We start from the raw sequence: 19,042 nt of genomic DNA, 5'->3' as shown, positions 1-19,042 counted from the left end.
GACTTCAGTCGAAAACACGTAGAAGAGAAAGAAGGTAAGCTACATGGAATTCAGCATACTAAAGCATACATAATATTCGTATAGGGTGAATGATTCTCCTCATGATCATAGACCTGAATGATTCTTCTCATACACAATAAATTAAAGCGACCCTCCAAATATGTGACACCCTCAATTTTATCAATTTTCTGACCTCTAAAAGTAGCGACTGCTGCGTTGAAATTTTGTCACGTCCTAAATATATGGAGGTCAAAATCAGAAAATGTAGCCTTAGGTCCTAGCCTTTATTCTAGGCCACTTGAAACAATGTAGTTTTTAAGTGCGGCCTGGAACTGAGACTAGTAGAATAATTAAATTCATGTAAAAAAGTAGCGACTTCTTGGCTTACATGCATGCTGCAGAAAAGCTGCTATTCCGCGAAAACTTAACGGTCATTCCGAGAAAGTTTATATATAATACCCGCTATACGGTATAAAAAACAACATTTTCGTTAATGCAGAGGATATACTGGCTCCAAAACTGGTCAACTTTTTCGGTAATGCACCCAACCAAGTATCACTCACTCCATCCTATTACAGTAATAAGACTAAGTTTAGCAGTGGCGTGTACAATGGGGGGCTTTGGGGGCTTGAGCACCCCCCTGTCCTCCCAGACAACCATGAAACTAATCCTATCACTCAGTAGCTAGCTCGCTAACTGTGCAGCTCTATCTCACGATTACAAGTCATACCCAATTGAGCATGCGCAATCAGCATTGCTATTCCAATGGTTGTTAGTTTGCTAGGATGTACCCCAGGAGAATAGTGCATGACAAGACGACTGACTCATAATTATGTCTTATTATCACGCTATGCATGTAAAAGACGCGCCGCAATAAATGCGGGGGCGTAAACATTTTCTGTTCTCTTGAGCACCCCCCTGCTTCAATCTCTAGAAACGCCCCTGTTTAGTACTTATCATTGGCAAACACATAACAAGTGCAGAAGGGTAATTTACAGCCAATCTGAGGCAGGCTTAGGAAAAGAAAAAGAGTAACAAGACCATTGATGTCATTGAAAACAGTAACAGAAAATATCTCCTACGTTTTTGCGGTGGAAACACATTACGTAATAAGTTTAATGAGTGTTGCAATGTCACTCTTCAACCCAGTCGATGGCATTTGACATATAACCAGGATGACTTATTGTTCAGGGCCGATGTACATGAAGTTTTATAATTTTACCTCTACACTAGACTGATACCGAAGAAATTAGATTTAGCAATGCTCCTGACAAGTGGTTTAACGATTCATGTCATCATACAAGTATACATGCATATAAATTATAATAGTGCATTTTGTTATAAGCAAACATTGTACACAACTAAATCATTTCAAATCATACTCCTGACTCCACTCCTATTAACTTGACGCTTTCCAGTGGTGCTATAAGGATAGGTTCCACGATGTCCAGGGGCCAACAAACTGTCCTTCTCCGTAGAGGTACTGAACTCCGGACTGTTAATGTCCTGAGGAGGGACATTAGCAATCTGTGTCTTCTCCTTTTCTTTCTTAAAGAGATTCTTTCTCTTACGGCAAAACAGCAGCAACCTGGATATAGCAGACAGACTCATTTGCTCATTAACCTTAGTCTAACATTTTGTAATATAAATGACTCACAAGAGCATACAGAGAGGGATGATGCACAGGCAGGCCATGAGAAGGTAGTCTACTCCGGGAGAAATGCCATGACTAAGCACCAGTGGGATGATAATAGGGAAGATGAGACCAGAGACGAGAGTCGCTCCAACCTCCACCGAGGCAATCACAGAAAACAAGGCACCTACACAGGCAATAAGTAAAGAGGGTAAACAAGTGTTTGGAGTGAACGATACGGCATATAGGGTGATAGTTAAGGGGTAGCTGATAAAAAGGAAAGTCTGGGGTGTATACCGTATAACTGGCGAATGAGCCATTTGAACCGACTTGGTGTCACAGGGACTAGACGTTGGAACACTTCAGAACCCTCAGCGTTATATTAAAATAGCATAGTCAAAGCACTTTGCCAAAATTATTGTCCGCAGAGTACATCACTCCCACATCCGGGGCAAGGCCTTCCACTTAAACGGCATTTTCACAACGGAATATAAAAACTATGGCTTTTGGGTGGTATACGCAGAGCGTGCGTGCGTATAGACTAAATGAAAGCTACTTTAGCATGCAACGTGCCAAGTTCCAGTGTCTTAGCTTTTGCATTCAACAACGAAGTTTTATGAGAAAATCTATACCCATGGCTCTGCAGCGCGCCTTGGATTAACTACAACTCACCTTGATCTGCCTTGTCGACTGCTTTAGACTGGATACTCCTCAACGGTGGAAACGCAATAGCTTCCACTCCTTGTATCACACCAACTGCACAATGATAAAACATTGTCACATGAGTTGACGAATTAGTCTGTAGCACAATAGCAAGTGCAACAGCTGGCAAAACAAACTTACTTATGAACATTTCGAAGGTTTTCTTTGCCAGTCCAGTGAAAATGTTCATTCCAACATTAAAGCCCAAGCCTATGATAGATATCAGAGCATCCGGTAGCTTCAATGCTACCAGTATAGGCAATATTAACAACAGTCCAAACATGTGTGACAACTGAGCAGTCATTTGATAGTAGCCAATGGTTGTAGGATCCCAATCGAAAGGTTTATTAGATTTGAAAAAACTAATTTGAATTCTCTGAGAGCCAGCCGACGTCATTACAAGCACAAAAATCGCTATCAAAGCTGCCCACAACATCCAAACCGAATACTCCTGGATTTGACACAAGTAAATCTTAAAACCCCGGATCAGAGAACGAATCCCCTTTGGCTTGCCTAGAGCTCGTCTTTCCCTCTCTTTCCTTGACAGTGACTCCGGTAAAAATAGCAGTACATACGCCATAAGCAGTGCATTGCAACCAATGTACAAAGCAATTGGTGGAAGAAAATTGCAACTGAGCGTCTGAAACCAAAGACCACCTGTTCCTTCGGCTAATGCACCAGCCATGAACAACATAGCTTCTGCTAGTCCAATCCTAAATGTGAGCCACTTGGCAGAGCTGATATCAGAGATATAAGCAAACGATGCCATGAGAACGGCAGCAAAGTCACCACAAACTCCAGAAACGGCACTGGTCAATATAAACAGATAGACACTCCAATTCCAATACACAACTGCCAGTGAAAGTAGACCCTGAATAATGGCACCCAATGCTACAATCATTAAAACTGGACGTCTTCCAAATCTGTCTGACAACGGCCCATACAAAAGAGTGAATATGATCGAAGGAATTTGATTGGCTAACGATATGTAGATGTTCAGATACGATGATAACGCCTCCACTTTTGTTGATGTACCATTTCCACCATACTTGTCAGTCTCGTTGCTGCTTAGACAGTAGTAAGTCGCATTCGGCAGTTTCGAGGAATTACGAATTTCTTGTATTGCAAACTGGTTGAAAAAGTACTGCTGATAAAGAGGAAAGTACAGATATGTCCCAAACATGTACAGGAATATCACAGGCTCCACAGTAAGGATTTTAGCATTTCGAAAAAGCATGAAAAGTGCACAGGGATTGAAAGAAACAAATCCAGACTTTCTCTCTTCTTTCAAAGCTGAGTCCCACTTTCCACTAGCAGAGGTCATGGTAGCTCCTGTAGCTGTCAGCCTTGAGCTAGCTGAATGGTATACCTCAGAATCCACAGAGTTTACGGACTTCTTTCTCCCGTATTCGCTTTGCAGCAAGGAGTCATTTTCTCCACTGACCTCAAAAACTGTCTCCATTATTTCTTCTTTGGTGTGGTTTCATTAATGACCACTAAACCATAATAGTAGCCTCCTTTACAAGGCCCTTTGTGCGACCTTGAATCGAGGCTAAGATATGCTAATAAGCGAGGTGACCTTTGTATGCAGGGCAGCCCCACCCCATATGCTCTAATCATAGCCTAGCCACATGACCACATTATATCTAGAAAAGATCATGCCCGGCCAGTATGAATAGATCTACAGAGAATGAGGAGTTAAGTTTACAGAGTGCACCTTTTCTAAAGAAAAGGAAAGAGGGCATGGAAATGTCCTACATCAGAAGACCATGGCAGATTGTGTCTCTGATTTACAAAAGCAAAGTGTTCAAGATTGAACCACTTCTGTTCCTATACATGTTCTCTAGATTTTTCTTTACTCCGCTGTACCAGCAATACTACTTTGTTAGGTTTGGCTCAGATTTATTGCAAAACACTTCATTTCCATTCCCCAATGGCTCTTTCTGCCTTAACAGCTCTCTGGTGGACAAGTACGCTGGCTGTAATGCTCACAAGACAGTGGAGTCATATTCCACAAATCTGTTGCTGTATGGACAGCTTGCAGTGCGTATACCAGGAATGATAACTGTGCTCATTGTAGGTCCTCTGTCTGACCGCTTCGGTCGCAAACTTGTGTTACTTTTGGCTCTGTTTGGTAATTTGCTACAAAGTATACTAGCATTTTTTATCATCTGGTTTCAATTGAACCCATATTACTTCATTTTATCGAACTTCTTCACTGGTTTGTGTGGAGATTTCACTGGAGTTCTCGCTGGATCGTTTTCTTACATTGCAGATGTCAGCTCACCAAAATGGAGAACATTTAGGATTGGAATAATTGAAGGCATGTTAGCCATTGGTGGTGCATTGGGACAATTTTTAAGTGGGTATTGGCTAAATCAAAACAGTTGCAACTTCTTACCCATAATGGGTTCAGTAGTAGCTTGCTGTCTAGTTTCCCTTTTGTGGGTTTTATTCTTGGTCCCCGAATCTTTATCACGTAAAGAGAGATTAAAAAGAATTGAAGAAAAACCAAATGCCGTGCAAGTTGCTCTGCGAGGCCTGAAAATGTTTTTGGGCAGAGTTCCACAGTACTCAGCGTGGAAGCTCTGGGCAGCAGTTGTAATGCTGAACCTACCTTTATTTAATACCGAAGGAAATATTCTAATCAGCGTTTACTTTCTTAAAGCCCCTCCATTTGATGTTGATGCTACAGTTATTGGAATTCTCCAGTCTATGCAATCAGTTGCTCGAGCTGTAAGTGTGACGCTTGTTTTGTTCTCCTTTAGTGTTGCACTAAGACTACCCGATAGCGTGAGTGCTTTTGTGGGAATATCATTTCAAATGGCTGCCAACATATTGACAGGCTTTGCTAATAAAACCTTTCAACTGTATTTCAGTAAGTAAACACACATTTTATATGCACATGTGTGCTATACAATGTCATTTCGATTGTATACTTGCAGTTGTTGTGGTGCAAGGTGTAGAAGCGATTTCATGGGCTGCTGGAAGAAGTTTAATGTCTAAACTGGTGTCAAAGGGAGATCAAGGTAACCAGCTGCTTCATTATGTGTGTGACGATGTCTTTAGAACCAGAACCACCCTCTTCGTTTTCTGCAGGAGCTCTTTTTTCTGTTGTAGCATCAATTCAGTCAGTTGTGTCCCTACTGTCAAGTTTACTATGGCCTCCCCTCTACCCTCTAACGCAAACTAACAATCTACCACCAGGGTTTATTTTTCTTATCATGGCCCTGTTTGACGTCCTGGCATACCCAATGATCATGTGAGTACACGTATATAGCTATTGTGTCATTGTGCTGTTGATATTATTGTCTCGCTCTGTGTACATAATTATGACGCTGTGCAGTTCGTTTTAGACTAGAACTAGATCTAATGCTGTTTCTTATAAAACTAATGCAGTGCACTGATGGTGTCACAATTGTCCCAACGATGGAAGAGTAGCAAAGTACCATCAAATACCGTGACCTCAAGTCAGGATAAAGAAACTGATAAACTACTTGTTAGTGGACAAAAATTTTACTCTAGCTAACAAGATCAGAGAGACTTAGCTAATTTTTTACTCTTTTGTTTTATAGATTTGTAAGTGTGAGGATTCTGTGCCAAATTTGCTTTTGCACAAGCTCAGCAGTCATAGAGTATTCTGATCAGAAGACAATGATGCACTTTCTCAGAGCAAATTTCTGAGGATAGACATTTCTCTACAGATCATCAAAATTAATTTTCATTCCCCAATGGCTCCTTCTGCCTCAACAGCTAGCTCACTCTGCAGCTCACTGGACAATTACGCTGGCTGTATATAATGCTGACAGAAAGGTGGCCCTATACTCAAATGATCTGGTACTATTATGAACAAATAGCATCTTGCATTCTTGCATGCCATGATGACTGTGCTTATTCTAGGTCCCCTGTCTATTAATCCACAACTTTCTCACTGGTTTGTTCGGAGACTTCACTGGAATTCTGGCTAGATTGTTCTTACATTGCAGATAATAATCAGATCACCGAACATTAATTTTAGGATTGGAATAATTGAAGGCATACTGGCCATAGGTGGCATTGGGACAATTTTTAAGTGGCTATTTGCTGAATCAAAATCACTGCAACTTCTTACCTCGATCTGGTGGGTTTAGAAGTAGCTTATACGTTGCTTACCTGCTCTCCTAAGAGAGTTGTTGACAACAAATGGAGCTCAATTAGCTCTACGAGATTTAACCCAAGTAGACTCTACTTGGCATGGACACTTTGGCTGTGGTTTTTGTACTTAACTTTCCAATATTCAATTCGGAAGGAAATTGCAGTGTTGTGTTCTTCCTAAAAGCACCCCCCTTCGATCTATACTGTTATTGGAATACTCCAAGCACTGGAATCCATACATTACGAGGTTATTTTTTAACGTATACTGCCACGGGTGTGCATTCTCAGTGGTAGCCTCACTCCAGTCTGTCATTTCACTATCCAGTGTACTATGGCTTTGTTCTACCCATTGACACAACAAGCTACCAACCTCCCCTCGGAGTTTATCTACTTCACCATGGCAATGTTTGATGCACTGGCTATTCCATTAGCTCTTAAGTATAACTGATAGCATCAGACCATTATATCATATTGCTGTTGTGAAGGGATAAATGGTCGTAACTTCCGCAACTACAGCCCTGATTTTTGTTTTTGTTCTGTATGATTGACTGCGCAGTTCAGTTCAAATGCTTAATCATTTTTCTATGTACAGTACTCTTGCTGTAACTGAAGTTATCCTAAGACAACAAAGTACAAAAATACGACAGACAAAGAATTACACTGATAACCTGATTTCAAGTGAGCATGCAAAAAGTTCCTATTAAGTATACAGGTCAAAGTGAACAATAGATATTATTACCCTTCTTGAAAAATAGTTACAAAATCGTTGATCGAGTTTTGTCATGTGACTCTGTAGTAAGTCTCTGTACTTTTTTTGATTGATACACAGAGACCACCCATCATTAGCAATGACAAACCCTGTATGAAATATGTGACCTTCACGGATGTAATATGTACAAGTACTAAGAATGTGTTCGACAGTCATCTCCATGTCCACTACCATAATTATTATTGAAAGCTTAACCTTGACCTATAATTACTACATGTATTATATAGGGAGAATTAAATTTATGCCTATAATTATAATTATAACAATACATGATATTGACCCTTGCTCACCTGCACAGCACCAAATAGAAGGCCAACTAATGCTAGTATGAAAACACCCTCTTTAGCGAACTCAACCACGCCGTCTTTGCAGCCCTATAGTGACAGGAAAAACCGGTTTTGAAATTGAAACTCTGTTACTCTTTGCCAATTACTCACATCCGCCCATAAAAGTGTATCTTTGTCACAGAATAGATCTGCCGTTGTGCATTGACAACTGGCTGGTACAGAGGAATTGCCCCAGTCCAATGATGAGTTCCACCCACAGCAAGAAAACTGATAGACGGTATATTACATCACATTATAATGGTGATATGGCTGATGTTGCATTACAGTGCATGCATGTGCAGAGTGCATGCATGGCATTAAGGCACTAGTACTGAGTACGTATAGACACTCGCTTAATCTTGCCCGTTAAGAAAATACTGTATTACCTGGGCCTGTATTAAATCCACTGCATTGATTGTATCAGTTTTGTTGAGTCTATAGTCCTCAATGGCTCGATGTGCTAACTGAGTAACTGTTCCTTCCTGCAGTAAAGTTAGCAGTTGTACATGGGGGCAAAATATTCGTGGTTTTCGTGGTTGGAGCTGAGGTTACATGCATGCACCAGTCCTGTGTTTTAAACCTGACCATGTACTCACAATCTTGTCTTTGTGGACGAGACCCAAAATCCCAGTGATCAGCTCTAACATCATTACCAGAGTAACAGCTATTAAATACTGCATGGACATAGAAAATCAATTAACAGCATTATTTTATGTTAATGGAATCGTGGGAACAAAGTTTGCCCATAATATCATTTTTATGCTTGTTGAACATTTGTTTTGTACATACATGAACTGTTTGTTCATTCGAGACTATAGGATACGTTGTTTAGGAGGATCGAGCTATCTGGAGTTCTACTGCATAATTATATACCCATGCAATTTAGCTAATGAAATAACTCACGAAACCAAGCAGTGTTTTTGAGAGCAGAATGGCACCCACTAACCCACTGGCAGAGATGATGAAAGTTACTAGTCCAGCCAATATGATGAGGGTTGCACCACCCACTATCACACTCCCAGTCAGAAACTCCAGCAAGTTACCCGTGGCAACCATGATGCTTCCCACTATGACAAGGGCCATACCCAGTACCTATACACAATGTGTCCAACTTTCGTAATCTGAACATCTTTAAAGTATATAAACATGATTATACAATCCATGAACTTTCGTTCTAAAGTAGAAGCTTTGTAATATTCAAGTATTACTTAGTGAACTCACATACCCCCAGTATCACGTTGAAAGCTATGAGGCTCACTCTCAGCAGCTGCCCACATAAACTGAGCTTTACAATGCGAGCCATCTATTCACAACTAGATCTATAGTATAACTTGATCTAACTCTAACTATTATGCTCCAATAATGTTACGTACATTTAGCTTAATATAAGAGAACTGAAACTAAGCAAGTTTGCTTGTGGCTCAGAGGAAAACAAACAAAAGGTCTGTAAAAAAAGAACAATGTTATTATTTACAGTCAGAAAGGAAGAGATAATTTATGATTTGCCAACACAGTGCAAAGAGTAAGAATAAATTAACTCAGCTTTCAGCTTTAAGCAACTCTCACATGATTATTGTGACATAAAAACAGTCTTTTTTAAAAGCTGATAAGTGCTAACATACAGTATTTTATATTGCATGTTAGACGAGTCCAAATCCTTCAGTTCCTTCATTAAGAGCCATCATCAGGGAGGTCTGGAACTGCTCACATGAGTCGTAGTCAGGGAGGCACAGCTGGTTGAAACTAGAGGCAACGAATAGTGATGTATATAATAATTAGGCTGATGACTCATTGTAAATGATCAATTTGGTACAAGGTGCGAACACATCTCATAACAAGTACGTATAATGATCTGCTGGAAATGGTTTGCACTCACCATGTATGGGCAGTTGGTAATCTGCCTCTAGTCGGAGCAAATGTGATCTGAAACTTGGGGTTTAGTTCAGTGAATCCACCAGGAGGGAGTTGTGAGCAGCCAGTGACAAACTGAATCAACTTGGCCATCTCCTCTTGTGTGAAGCTGCTCACGATTGTCCAAAACCAAGACAAGATGATTCGGAATCGAGTATTGGACCCGCTGATGTGTGCATGTCGTTTCAGGTCGTCAAAACTCACTCTACCCATTCCACAAATAAGCAGCTGTGAGGACATGGCATGGCTAAGTAATCATAGCAGGTTAAGATAATTCTTACCTCTAGCTCATTTTCATCAAATATACTGAGCAAATTGTCTGGCACAATCTCATTTAAACCTGTTACAGATAATTATAATGAAGCTGGTGTAAGCATAGCACACATGTATACAGCAGTTGGACCAACTCAGCATGATCTGATCAGGGTGTCATACATACAGGAGGGGGGTACCCCCCCCTAAAAGTTGCAACCAAGTACTAGTTGTATGACTGACAATATACAAATTAAGTCAATCCCAAAACCCACCAGATTCACCTAAGACCACATAATTTTCCAGTGCTTATTTCCCCTATACTTCAAAATTCTGTATGACACCTTGCTAATGTGATGACAATGTGAAATTGAGTTGGTTGGGCCACAATACCTTTTAAGAAAGCATCTATTTCCTCTTTGACACTCCTGGCCAGTCTGTGCTGTGCCAGTAAGTCTAGGTACTCCATCTTATTCTCTTCTGTGACATCTAGCTCAGCTCCATTCTCCTTCAATGGGACAACCTGAACAAACACAACCATGTTACTACTGTCTACTACATGTATACCTCCCACAAAAAGTATGTAACCCAAATACAAATCAGTGGCTACATGTACCCTAAGTAGAATAGCAAATATAAATAGTGCAAAATGAATTCCAGCACTGACACAGTCTGTACCACAATCACCTGCGGATTCCGGCCATCCTTGTCGAACTCCTCCTCAGCAAAAACCACACCTAGATCAGTGACGTCATTCTCTCGTATGTACTGAATCTTGGTTATGTACAGATCAGGGTCGTCCGTTGAAAAATACTGTGTCAGCAAAATACATGGTTTGTCACATGTATACAGTAATGGGCTGCATGTGCTTGTACAGTTACATGCATGTCATATGACATCCTACTCTGCACTGACTGAGAGTTAAAGCAGAACAACCAACATTACCACTCTCCATAGGTTATGCAATGATTACACTATAGCCATTCTTGAACATACAAATAACTGCTAACAAGTCGAGCCATATCCCTTACCTTATAATTTATTCTGAGTCCTATAATCTGTGCCAGAAAAGACCGCGTGAACCTGGCCTTGACCATGAGTGGGTTGCCACAGGCACTCTCATACAGACTCTTTCCCACTAATCTCCCGGCAAACTCAAAGTACTTTAGCTGCAGGTGCTCTGGTCTGTTAGGGTTAGGGTGCACCTGGAGAGGCAAACAGAGGGGCATCATACTTGAGCTGATTGGGACATTTGCAACAGAGCCACCAATACAATCAAGAAATAATGACTCCTACATCATAACATCTATCAGTGACACTGTATCAAAAACACCACGGGTGCTGATGCCTCAGTGGAAGCTGCATGAATAATTCAAGTTTGCACGCCGCGAATGATGAAGGATGCTAAAAGTTTGAAGTTCAAAACAACAAGACGTGGTATACTAAGTTGGGCATGTGCAGCATTGATGCAATGGCTGCTCATCAATGTTGGCAGTGGAACTTTTGTAGCTATTTTATAACTCGGGCAACTAAGCGCTCTACTGCAGAGACAACTAGAATAGCTACAGATTTCGCTACGCAAGAGTCTGGCCTCCAAGTAAGCAATAACTTGAGAACTAAACTTAAATATACGAGTTAAAATCCAAGAAAAAGTGGCTGGAAGCCTATAGAAGCTATCACTTGCACCTGCGCATTGTAACAGTAGAGCAGTTACAGGTACATCAGTAATACATAGCCACACACACAGACACACCTCGGTGTGCCGAGGTATAATAAGAGACATTAACGGCATGATAGGTTAAAGGCAACGTGCTTGTTAAACCTCTGAGCCACAAAAAATACTGACAGGTAAATAGTCACATGCATAATTACACTCGTATGAGTGCAACATACGTTACGATGTGTCGAAGTCTCATGCATGGCACATACTAACCAGAGCCTGCATATTTTCCTTGTTGAAGCTGGTGAACATATTGTTGGAGACATCAAAGCACTCCACAGACAAAACATGGAAAAACTCTCTGCTCACCCCACCCCAATCAAGCCCTAGAGACAAAAGAATGTGTGTCCACATTGCCAACGAAAACAGTAGAAAATGTTTTTAGCAAGAGTGTAGCACACCAATAGCAATTTATTTCATGAATTCATATACATGTGATGTCCACTTCGTCACACTCTCAATCTGGTATTGTTTGAATTGTCAGAGTGTCATACAGGGGAGGGGGGAATCCCCCCTAAAATTTGCGACTGAGTGTCTATCATACTAATAATTGACCCTTTTTTTAGCAACATTTTCTGGTTACTTTTCTTATTTCCCCCCTCTACTTAAAAACCCTGTATGACACCCTGATTACTCACCTTCTTCTCCCTGGAACTCTATCACAAACTTACGACACCAGTCAGACACTCCAAACTTCTTAGTTGCCTTACGGGCCTGCATAGGGGATGGACACATACAATGTATGTGTCTAGTAAATGCCCAAGTTTCCCTCTTTGTATCGACAGGGATAATCTAGAGTGTGTGCGTGTGCGTACTCACACTCTCTAGGAGGTCAAAGCGTGAGACAACAACCTTCAGATCACTCCTGCTACATTTACTATGGCACTTCTTTAGCTCTGTGTAGAAAAAAGCTTGCTTGTCCTGAAACTTCTCAGAGCCACCTGTACAAAGAACATGTACATAAAAGTACGTATAGAATGGAGCAATTAATTGGTAATTAATTAAGAGCTACGAATCTCATCTACACATGATACAATAAAATGTTGTCACTTAAATATCGCGTATGTGACTCATACAGAAAAGACGGTCCTGTCTCCGTCTCGTTTATACATGTACTTGTACTTCAACCTGTGTTATCAGGCTACCTTTTTACTGCAGGCAGTTGATCTAGCTACATGTAGCTATGAGCAACCGTTACACACTATTTGAACGCTAAAATAATCCTTGCGTACCGATGTTCTTGAGCACAAATTTGTAGAAGGTTGCAGCAAGGACATTCCTGCTGGGAGAGGTGAGAGTGACTGGCTCTTGGTATGAATCGTCAATGGTGAAACAGCCAGCCTCGGGGTGGAGCTTGATCTACAGAGAGGAGAATAGGGGGTGGAGAAGGAGAGGAACAGAGCTGATGTAGGAGCTCTTAAACTGACTTGTAACAATTGCAAACTTATGGGATACAGTGCAGTTTGGTATGATGATGTGTGCAGGGCCAGTTACAAAAATTAATATCAGCATTAGAATTCCAGGGTTTCCCGAAGTCCAGTGCATGCAATGACTTACTCTGGTAGACGGACAGACTTTGCAGATGAACACTCTGGTGGGAATAATCTTCATGAAGTACTCCCGCACTTGCAGTTGCTGCATGGAGGTCAGTAGGAATGAACACAGTATTTGATTTGCACAATGTATATATAGACATATCGGAATTATCATTTTTATTCCATAATACACGTGAACCAAACAAACAAAGTGAGTGAGATTTCTGCCACATGCACTAATATAAAACGTAACAAGTGGTAACAGCTGTATACCCTGGGGGAGATGTAACAGTAGACGGTCTTGGTCTTCCCTTTAGAAGTGAGTGTAGCCTCGTACCACACGTTGAGATTCTTTTTATGTACGTTCTTTTCCACCACTTGACTGTCATTGTCTGTGAGGGTGTGTGAGAAAGAATATCAGATAGTAACATACTGAGACAGAGACACGTAAAACTGGTCAAATGTCAGTGATTTAATTGTGAGAGACAAGCTTATTAGGTTGTACCTGATAGAGAGATTATGGAGAAGCTAGGTGGTCCTATTATTTTCCCCCCGTATTTGACACAGCTCACAAAGTAGCCCTCCTCGTCCACCTGCCAATGCAGAAAGGAATATATGCAGTATGTGTATCATTACCTTATAGTCTAATAATGGTGGACACATATCAACCATGAAACAACTAACACCAACCCATCTTGTTTGTGTAGCCAACCCTACTTTCCCCTATTTTTAATCAACATGTTTTAAACTTGTTAGAGTAAGCATCACCAGTGAAGAATGGATATACATGTTATTTTTTTTATAAACGCCATGGACATAGCTATCTACACTAGGGCATGGTACAAATGGCTTAAGAAGGCGACGGGAGAATGAAGATAAGATTAGTGATGCTTTACCTTGAGCAGTAACTCGTATCTGTTTTGCCGTTCTCGTTCCACCACACACTCAGGGTTCACTGGAGGACCACTGGCACTGTTCTGTACGTCAATGCAGTGGGAAGTAATACATGTAAGTCAGCTTTAACTCAAAGCATACCGTATGTACATTAGAATACACCGAGAGTAGATAAGAGTAATACACCTATACATACAAACACAACACACATTTATTATCTTGCAATAGTCCAGAAAAGAAAGCTGCAATGCATTGGGTATTGTGGATACGAAAATGTCACCGTTACTACCACAGCGAACAATTTGGGTGTTCTACACATTCAATCATGCATAAAATAAGTAAAAAACATTTTGGTATATTCCTATCTAACATTCAGGATAATATGTACATACTTTCCTAATTTCCACAGTGAGCTCTTCCTGGGAAATGGCTGCCGTATTTCCGAAAGAGTCTCTGGGAATAACACTCATGGCACTGTATATCCCCTTAGTGACTACCACCACAGCCGTCTGGTCAATGAACACTGTCTTACTGGCATCCACTGGACCTGTTGTATGCAATGGGTTAAATAAAATATCAGCTCCAGCACATCATTTGTTTTGTACATGTTAGGTAACGATTAATGTGAACGCAGCATATTGAAAGTATTTTCCAACACACTCATTATGCATAGACTAAGTCTATCAAGCTGTTGCACGTATACTGAACCTAAAAACAACTTGTATATGTACGATCATGTAAGTCAATACCACAGGTTAGGCACAGATAAGTTAGAGAATATAGCTTGCCTGGTGTATAGTTCCTGCTATAAGGACTTGCTCCGACATTCTTCCCATTGATCTTCACCTCTATTGAGTATCTCCCTGAGGTACGAGTAATGAAGGAGACCTTGAGTGTGCTCTGATCTGTGAGGGGGGTGGGCTCCACCACATGCGGCACCACAATGCTGCTGGATGTGTGGGTAACTGTACACTGGAAGTTATCTGATGTCTGGAACAAGTACGGGGATGAGTTCTTGCATATTAGCTGTGTGTGTGTGTGTGTGTGTGTGTGTGTGTGTGTGTGTGTGTGGGGGGGGGGTGGGTGGGTAAGGAGGTGAAGTGTACTCAAGAGAGAAAAGCGTGTGCCACTCTGCAATTACTTCCAGGAGCAAGAGCAGGCACAAGCACAAGAGACGGAGTAGTTACTCTGATGATGGTACCTCTAGTGAGTTAGAGGATTGTCTGGTGCAGCATGAAGCAATTCCTTACAATAAATGATGCTCTACTGCTATAAACGTCTAGAAAACAACCATTCCCTCTTTACAAAACATGAACTCAACATAATTGTATATTATGAGCTCACCTTAATAGTGGTAACAGAGGACCCGCCCACCGTGTCGTCGTCCTTGTGGTTCCACTCCACATGACATTGGGCATGGTCAAGGTACGACCCACGAATACGATCGTACAAACCAAGACTAAAGGCTGCATTGAGATTATAGATAGCTAGTGTTCCATACATTTGTTTTAGCAAGTCACACATGAACGCATTTAATTGTACCAAGGGCGTATGAAAAGAAGAGGGCATGCAACCCACAATGTATACTGTGTATGCGTCGTATTATTGAGTCAGCAGGATATGCTATATTTAGCCCAACCGCCCACCAGGGAATAGAGTAAAAACAAGGCTAGTCTAGAGTATAAAGTGCACGTGCAATAAATTCTTCAGACATAAACCTCCGCCCATTTATAATACGATAGATTTTCGTTGCATGCCCTTGATTGTACAAAGTCATGTAGGTACTACAAATAAGCACCTATTTACGGTTTATTATACGTGTAGGTATTATTTGTACTTACTAATAGCTACTACTCACTGTTAGTAGTATTCGGCCTCCTCTGACTGCGTGTCTGAGTGTTGTGTCGAGGCGCAGCCACCCTTTGTCCAGTAATGGCAGACGCAATGCCAGCAATGACAGCGCCTACAACACCTACAATCACAGCACCGATTGCTTTACCAATTGTCTCAGCAATGGCCTCTACCGTGACCTTCACAACAAAATAAACTGCAGCAGCAAATAGTTAGGAAACTATTAGGCACGTCCAAGCTAAGTACTTGCATCACTCTACAGATACATACAGGTACTATAATAGTAAAAGCTATTCTTGCTAAATGAATTCTTCTATTGAAAGAAGCTGATAAATCACTCTGATCAAACACTATAGTGTTCCATGTGGCGTGGACTCACATGTCACAGCACTGATGAGGCCACACACTGCCAGAGCTACCACCACCTTGAACACCAGCCACAGCGTATCTATGGAAGTGCATGGGAAACAGGAAACATCTAAACTTCAATGGTTGTGAAACAAGAGCAAAAAATAGCACAACCAGCCGTTGACTAAATATGGCTAGAACGTGTCTCACATACAATGTAGCACAAACGTACCTCCTAATTTCCATCCAGTGTCCACAACTAACTTTTGCTCCAGACACTCACTCTTTGTGAAACTCTCGAGTACAGCTTTGAACTTGCTACCTTCGGAAGCAGATAAGCGTCCCTCTACATTCTGAACAGAGGAATACATGACCATAATACTATCTAGCACAATTTAAGTTGTGGCTTTCAATTTCAATTTCAGCCATACTACATGACAACTCACTAAATCAACTATACACCTAATTGACAGAAACTCCAACATTGCAGAATCCCATACATGTATCTATTGCTCGACATTTTCTATGGCGCAATATTAGTGCCAAAATTAGAGTATATACGTATTTGTATCTAGGGGGTACTCTTTTTGTTAACTGGTATAGAAAATAAACATTCAGGGGTACACTTTTTAGTGTAGACTATCACTTGGGGGTACTCTTATCAGTTTAGGTACACAAATAATTCTTTTGAGGGTAGCTACTCTTCCATATTATAATGACCTGATCATAGTTTTACAGGTCTGCTCGCATCAAATTTGCTGCTGTCAACTATAATTATACCACAATTTAAAAGTGTTACAGTGGGTGTTAACACCACTATAACGAGTGTTGCAAGTGTGCGCTTGCTAATGCCTCTCGCCATGTTATGCTTTCGCTCTAGTGTTATAGTAGTTTCTATAATGAATATTACATCAAAGTTAGCTTATCCATATAAACTCACTGAGAAGAAAAGACTTATTTACATGCATCTATTGTTGTTCAGGACCTCAAGAAAGAAGAAAATTGCAGATTGAAACTAGGCGTCCTCAGATTTTACCCGCACACCCCCACATATAATTTATAGATCAAGTACAAACAGCTGCGTGTTTTGATTGTGACTGTTTTGATTGTGACTTTGGGTTCAATTGCGAATACCACAGAATCACTGCAGTAAGTGACAAGATTTTCTTTCTCTAATAGTACACCGCGCTTGCAAGACTAGCAGTACTGAACATAATTATGTTCTTGTATCCAATGGCGTACCCAGGAAAGGAACCAATCTACAGTCGTTGACATTTATATACATTGTACTTATGTAGTAATGTCAATACTTCCACTCTAAAACGAACAAAAGCTAGCTAAAGCAGTGGCAGTTTCTAAGCTTCTGATCGGGTTGCAAACTAAGTCCTTTTGCACAATGAGGGTACCTGATCACTTGAGTCTTTTTCTTATATTATACCGTTACACATGTAGCGCGAAATTTCCGAGGGGCTTAATTTTCGCTGATTTCGTGGGTTAGTAATCCTTCACGAAAAATTAAATCCACGAAAAGTGTTCTTTAATTAGAATTATCTGCTACAACATGCAAAGATTAAAGGCGTGGATTCCAGTAAGCAGCCATTCCACGAAATATAAGTGCCTCGAAAATTTCACGCTATACGGTAGTCTAGGGCCACGGAATTAGGCGTTTCCCCTCCAATAATACGCTGTGTTCGTGAAACTCATATCGCATGCATTTGTACATAATGAAAACTATATACAAATTGCATGGCCTTTTTAACTCACTTTTTGCTGGTTTCACTGGAGGTTTATGTGAGGAACATCGACCTGCACTGGTGTCTTCGTACGATTCCAACAATTTAACTATTTCAGTATGCTGTTTGTCAAATGCACACGTAAGTGCAGTTTTACCGACTGTATCTTGGATACTTGTATCAGCATGATGGTCAAGCAGTATTTGAGCTACTTTTTTTTTATTATTATGACATGCTAGCATCAGAGCAGAGCGCCCATCTTTTTTGTGCATGTTTAGCTGTGCTCCTTTTTCTATCAATATTTTGACGACATTGTAACGTCCATCTTGACTAGCTGTCATCAAGGCAGACCACCCATCATTATTTTGTATGTTCAATTTTGCTCCTTTTTCTATCAATATTTTGACGACAATGCTATGTCCACTTCGACTTGCTGTCATCAAGGCAGACCACCCATCATTATTTTGCATGTTCACTTCGGCTCCTTTTTGGATCAATATTTCGACAACAACGCCATGTCCACTTCGACTTGCTGTCATCAAGGCAGACCACCCATCATTATTTTGCATGTTCACTTCTGCTCCTTTTTGGATCAATATTTCGACAACAACGCCATGTCCACTTCGACTTGCTGCCATCAGAGCAGACCACCCATCATTCTTCTGCTTGTTCACTTGTGCTCCTTCTTCTACCAATATGTTGACGATGTCGCTATGCCCGTTTCGACTTGCTATTATTAGAGCAGAACTCCCATCGTTATTTTGCATGTTCACTTCTGCTCCTTTTTTTATCAATACTTTTACAACATTGCTATATCCATTTCGACTTGCTACCATCAGAGCAGACAACCCATCATTCTTCTGCAAGTTCACTCGTGCTCCTTTTTCTATCAACAATTCAACGCTAATGATATGTCCATATCTACTTGCTAGCATAAGCGCAGACCACCCATCTTTACCTTGTTCGTTGACAGCAGCTTCTCTAGCCAGTAAAAGTCTCACAATATCTGTGTGGCCATTCAAGCATGCCCATATGAGAGGGGTTCTTCCATCAGAGTCTATGCTGTTCACATCATATCCATCGTTTAGGAGAGTTTCCACAGACTTATAGTGACCATTCTTACAAGCAAAATGAATAGGATACTTTTCTTCCATGTTTAAAATCTTTGTACATGTACAGGGTCAGGGATTTGAGGAGTTCTTGCAACTGTAATGTCGAGAGCGGAAGTACCTGT

The 19,042-nt window shown here is 40.8% G+C and overlaps 4 protein-coding genes across 4 annotated transcripts; 1 reads left to right on the top strand and 3 right to left on the bottom strand.

Moving 5' to 3' along the window:
- Positions 1-1,268: 1,268 nt before the first annotated feature.
- On the bottom strand, positions 1,269-3,854 carry LOC135349002 (proton-coupled folate transporter-like). The gene is made up of 4 exons (XM_064547446.1): positions 2,477-3,854; positions 2,306-2,389; positions 1,658-1,820; positions 1,269-1,588 (listed from the first exon to the last, which is right to left on the bottom strand). The coding sequence occupies exons 1-4, from the start codon at positions 3,795-3,797 to the stop codon at positions 1,372-1,374; spliced, it is 1,785 nt and encodes a 594-aa protein (XP_064403516.1). The 5' UTR covers positions 3,798-3,854; the 3' UTR covers positions 1,269-1,371.
- Positions 3,855-3,945: 91 nt separating this feature from the next.
- Positions 3,946-5,956, top strand: LOC135349003 (proton-coupled folate transporter-like). The gene is made up of 4 exons (XM_064547447.1): positions 3,946-5,213; positions 5,281-5,364; positions 5,435-5,597; positions 5,735-5,956. The coding sequence occupies exons 1-4, from the start codon at positions 4,007-4,009 to the stop codon at positions 5,862-5,864; spliced, it is 1,584 nt and encodes a 527-aa protein (XP_064403517.1). The 5' UTR covers positions 3,946-4,006; the 3' UTR covers positions 5,865-5,956.
- A 1,081-nt stretch (positions 5,957-7,037) lies between these two features.
- Positions 7,038-8,929, bottom strand: LOC135349006 (tetraspanin-33-like). The gene is made up of 7 exons (XM_064547449.1): positions 8,790-8,929; positions 8,468-8,656; positions 8,161-8,238; positions 7,951-8,046; positions 7,676-7,792; positions 7,529-7,612; positions 7,038-7,327 (listed from the first exon to the last, which is right to left on the bottom strand). The coding sequence occupies exons 1-7, from the start codon at positions 8,865-8,867 to the stop codon at positions 7,250-7,252; spliced, it is 720 nt and encodes a 239-aa protein (XP_064403519.1). The 5' UTR covers positions 8,868-8,929; the 3' UTR covers positions 7,038-7,249.
- Positions 8,930-9,007: 78 nt separating this feature from the next.
- On the bottom strand, positions 9,008-18,962 carry LOC135349257 (apoptosis-resistant E3 ubiquitin protein ligase 1-like). Its single transcript, XM_064547766.1, has 21 exons — positions 18,021-18,962; positions 16,308-16,428; positions 16,107-16,175; positions 15,735-15,923; positions 15,221-15,342; positions 14,665-14,902; positions 14,269-14,423; positions 13,879-13,959; positions 13,488-13,575; positions 13,256-13,374; positions 13,005-13,082; positions 12,680-12,806; positions 12,267-12,388; positions 12,086-12,161; positions 11,661-11,773; positions 10,759-10,932; positions 10,415-10,540; positions 10,121-10,250; positions 9,757-9,815; positions 9,441-9,703; positions 9,008-9,307 (listed from the first exon to the last, which is right to left on the bottom strand). The coding sequence occupies exons 1-21, from the start codon at positions 18,960-18,962 to the stop codon at positions 9,205-9,207; spliced, it is 3,495 nt and encodes a 1,164-aa protein (XP_064403836.1). The 3' UTR covers positions 9,008-9,204.
- Between the last annotated feature and the right edge of the window lie 80 nt (positions 18,963-19,042).

This window comes from Halichondria panicea, chromosome 15 (assembly GCF_963675165.1).
Source record: "Halichondria panicea chromosome 15, odHalPani1.1, whole genome shotgun sequence".
NCBI lineage: Eukaryota > Metazoa > Porifera > Demospongiae > Suberitida > Halichondriidae > Halichondria > Halichondria panicea.
The sequence above is the reverse complement of the archived record's forward strand: the minus strand, read 5'-3'. Positions and strand labels throughout refer to the sequence as shown.

What these genes read in the sequence shown, in the direction of transcription:
- LOC135349002 (XM_064547446.1), bottom strand. Translation starts at nt 3,797, where the DNA reads ATGGAGACAGTTTTTGAGGTCAGTGGAGAAAATGACTCCTTGCTGCAA. An exon ending in AACCTTCGAAATGTTCATAA is followed by an intron (nt 2,390 to 2,476) that starts GTAAGTTTGTTT and finishes ATCATTGTGCAG; the next exon opens with TTGGTGTGATACAAGGAGTG. An exon ending in AGTCGACAAGGCAGATCAAG is followed by an intron (nt 1,821 to 2,305) that starts GTGAGTTGTAGT and finishes TTGCCTGTGTAG; the next exon opens with GTGCCTTGTTTTCTGTGATT.
- LOC135349003 (XM_064547447.1), top strand. Translation starts at nt 4,007, where the DNA reads ATGAATAGATCTACAGAGAATGAGGAGTTAAGTTTACAGAGTGCACCT. An exon ending in GGTGTCAAAGGGAGATCAAG is followed by an intron (nt 5,365 to 5,434) that starts GTAACCAGCTGC and finishes CGTTTTCTGCAG; the next exon opens with GAGCTCTTTTTTCTGTTGTA. An exon ending in CTGGCATACCCAATGATCAT is followed by an intron (nt 5,598 to 5,734) that starts GTGAGTACACGT and finishes AAACTAATGCAG; the next exon opens with TGCACTGATGGTGTCACAAT.
- LOC135349006 (XM_064547449.1), bottom strand. Translation starts at nt 8,867, where the DNA reads ATGGCTCGCATTGTAAAGCTCAGTTTATGTGGGCAGCTGCTGAGAGTG. An exon ending in TCGTCCACAAAGACAAGATT is followed by an intron (nt 8,047 to 8,160) that starts GTGAGTACATGG and finishes ACTTTACTGCAG; the next exon opens with GAAGGAACAGTTACTCAGTT. An exon ending in ATACACTTTTATGGGCGGAT is followed by an intron (nt 7,613 to 7,675) that starts GTGAGTAATTGG and finishes CTGTCACTATAG; the next exon opens with GGCTGCAAAGACGGCGTGGT.
- LOC135349257 (XM_064547766.1), bottom strand. Translation starts at nt 18,962, where the DNA reads ATGGAAGAAAAGTATCCTATTCATTTTGCTTGTAAGAATGGTCACTAT. An exon ending in TAGCAGGAACTATACACCAG is followed by an intron (nt 14,424 to 14,664) that starts GCAAGCTATATT and finishes TGCATACAACAG; the next exon opens with GTCCAGTGGATGCCAGTAAG. An exon ending in GACTCAGAATAAATTATAAG is followed by an intron (nt 10,541 to 10,758) that starts GTAAGGGATATG and finishes TTGCTGACACAG; the next exon opens with TATTTTTCAACGGACGACCC.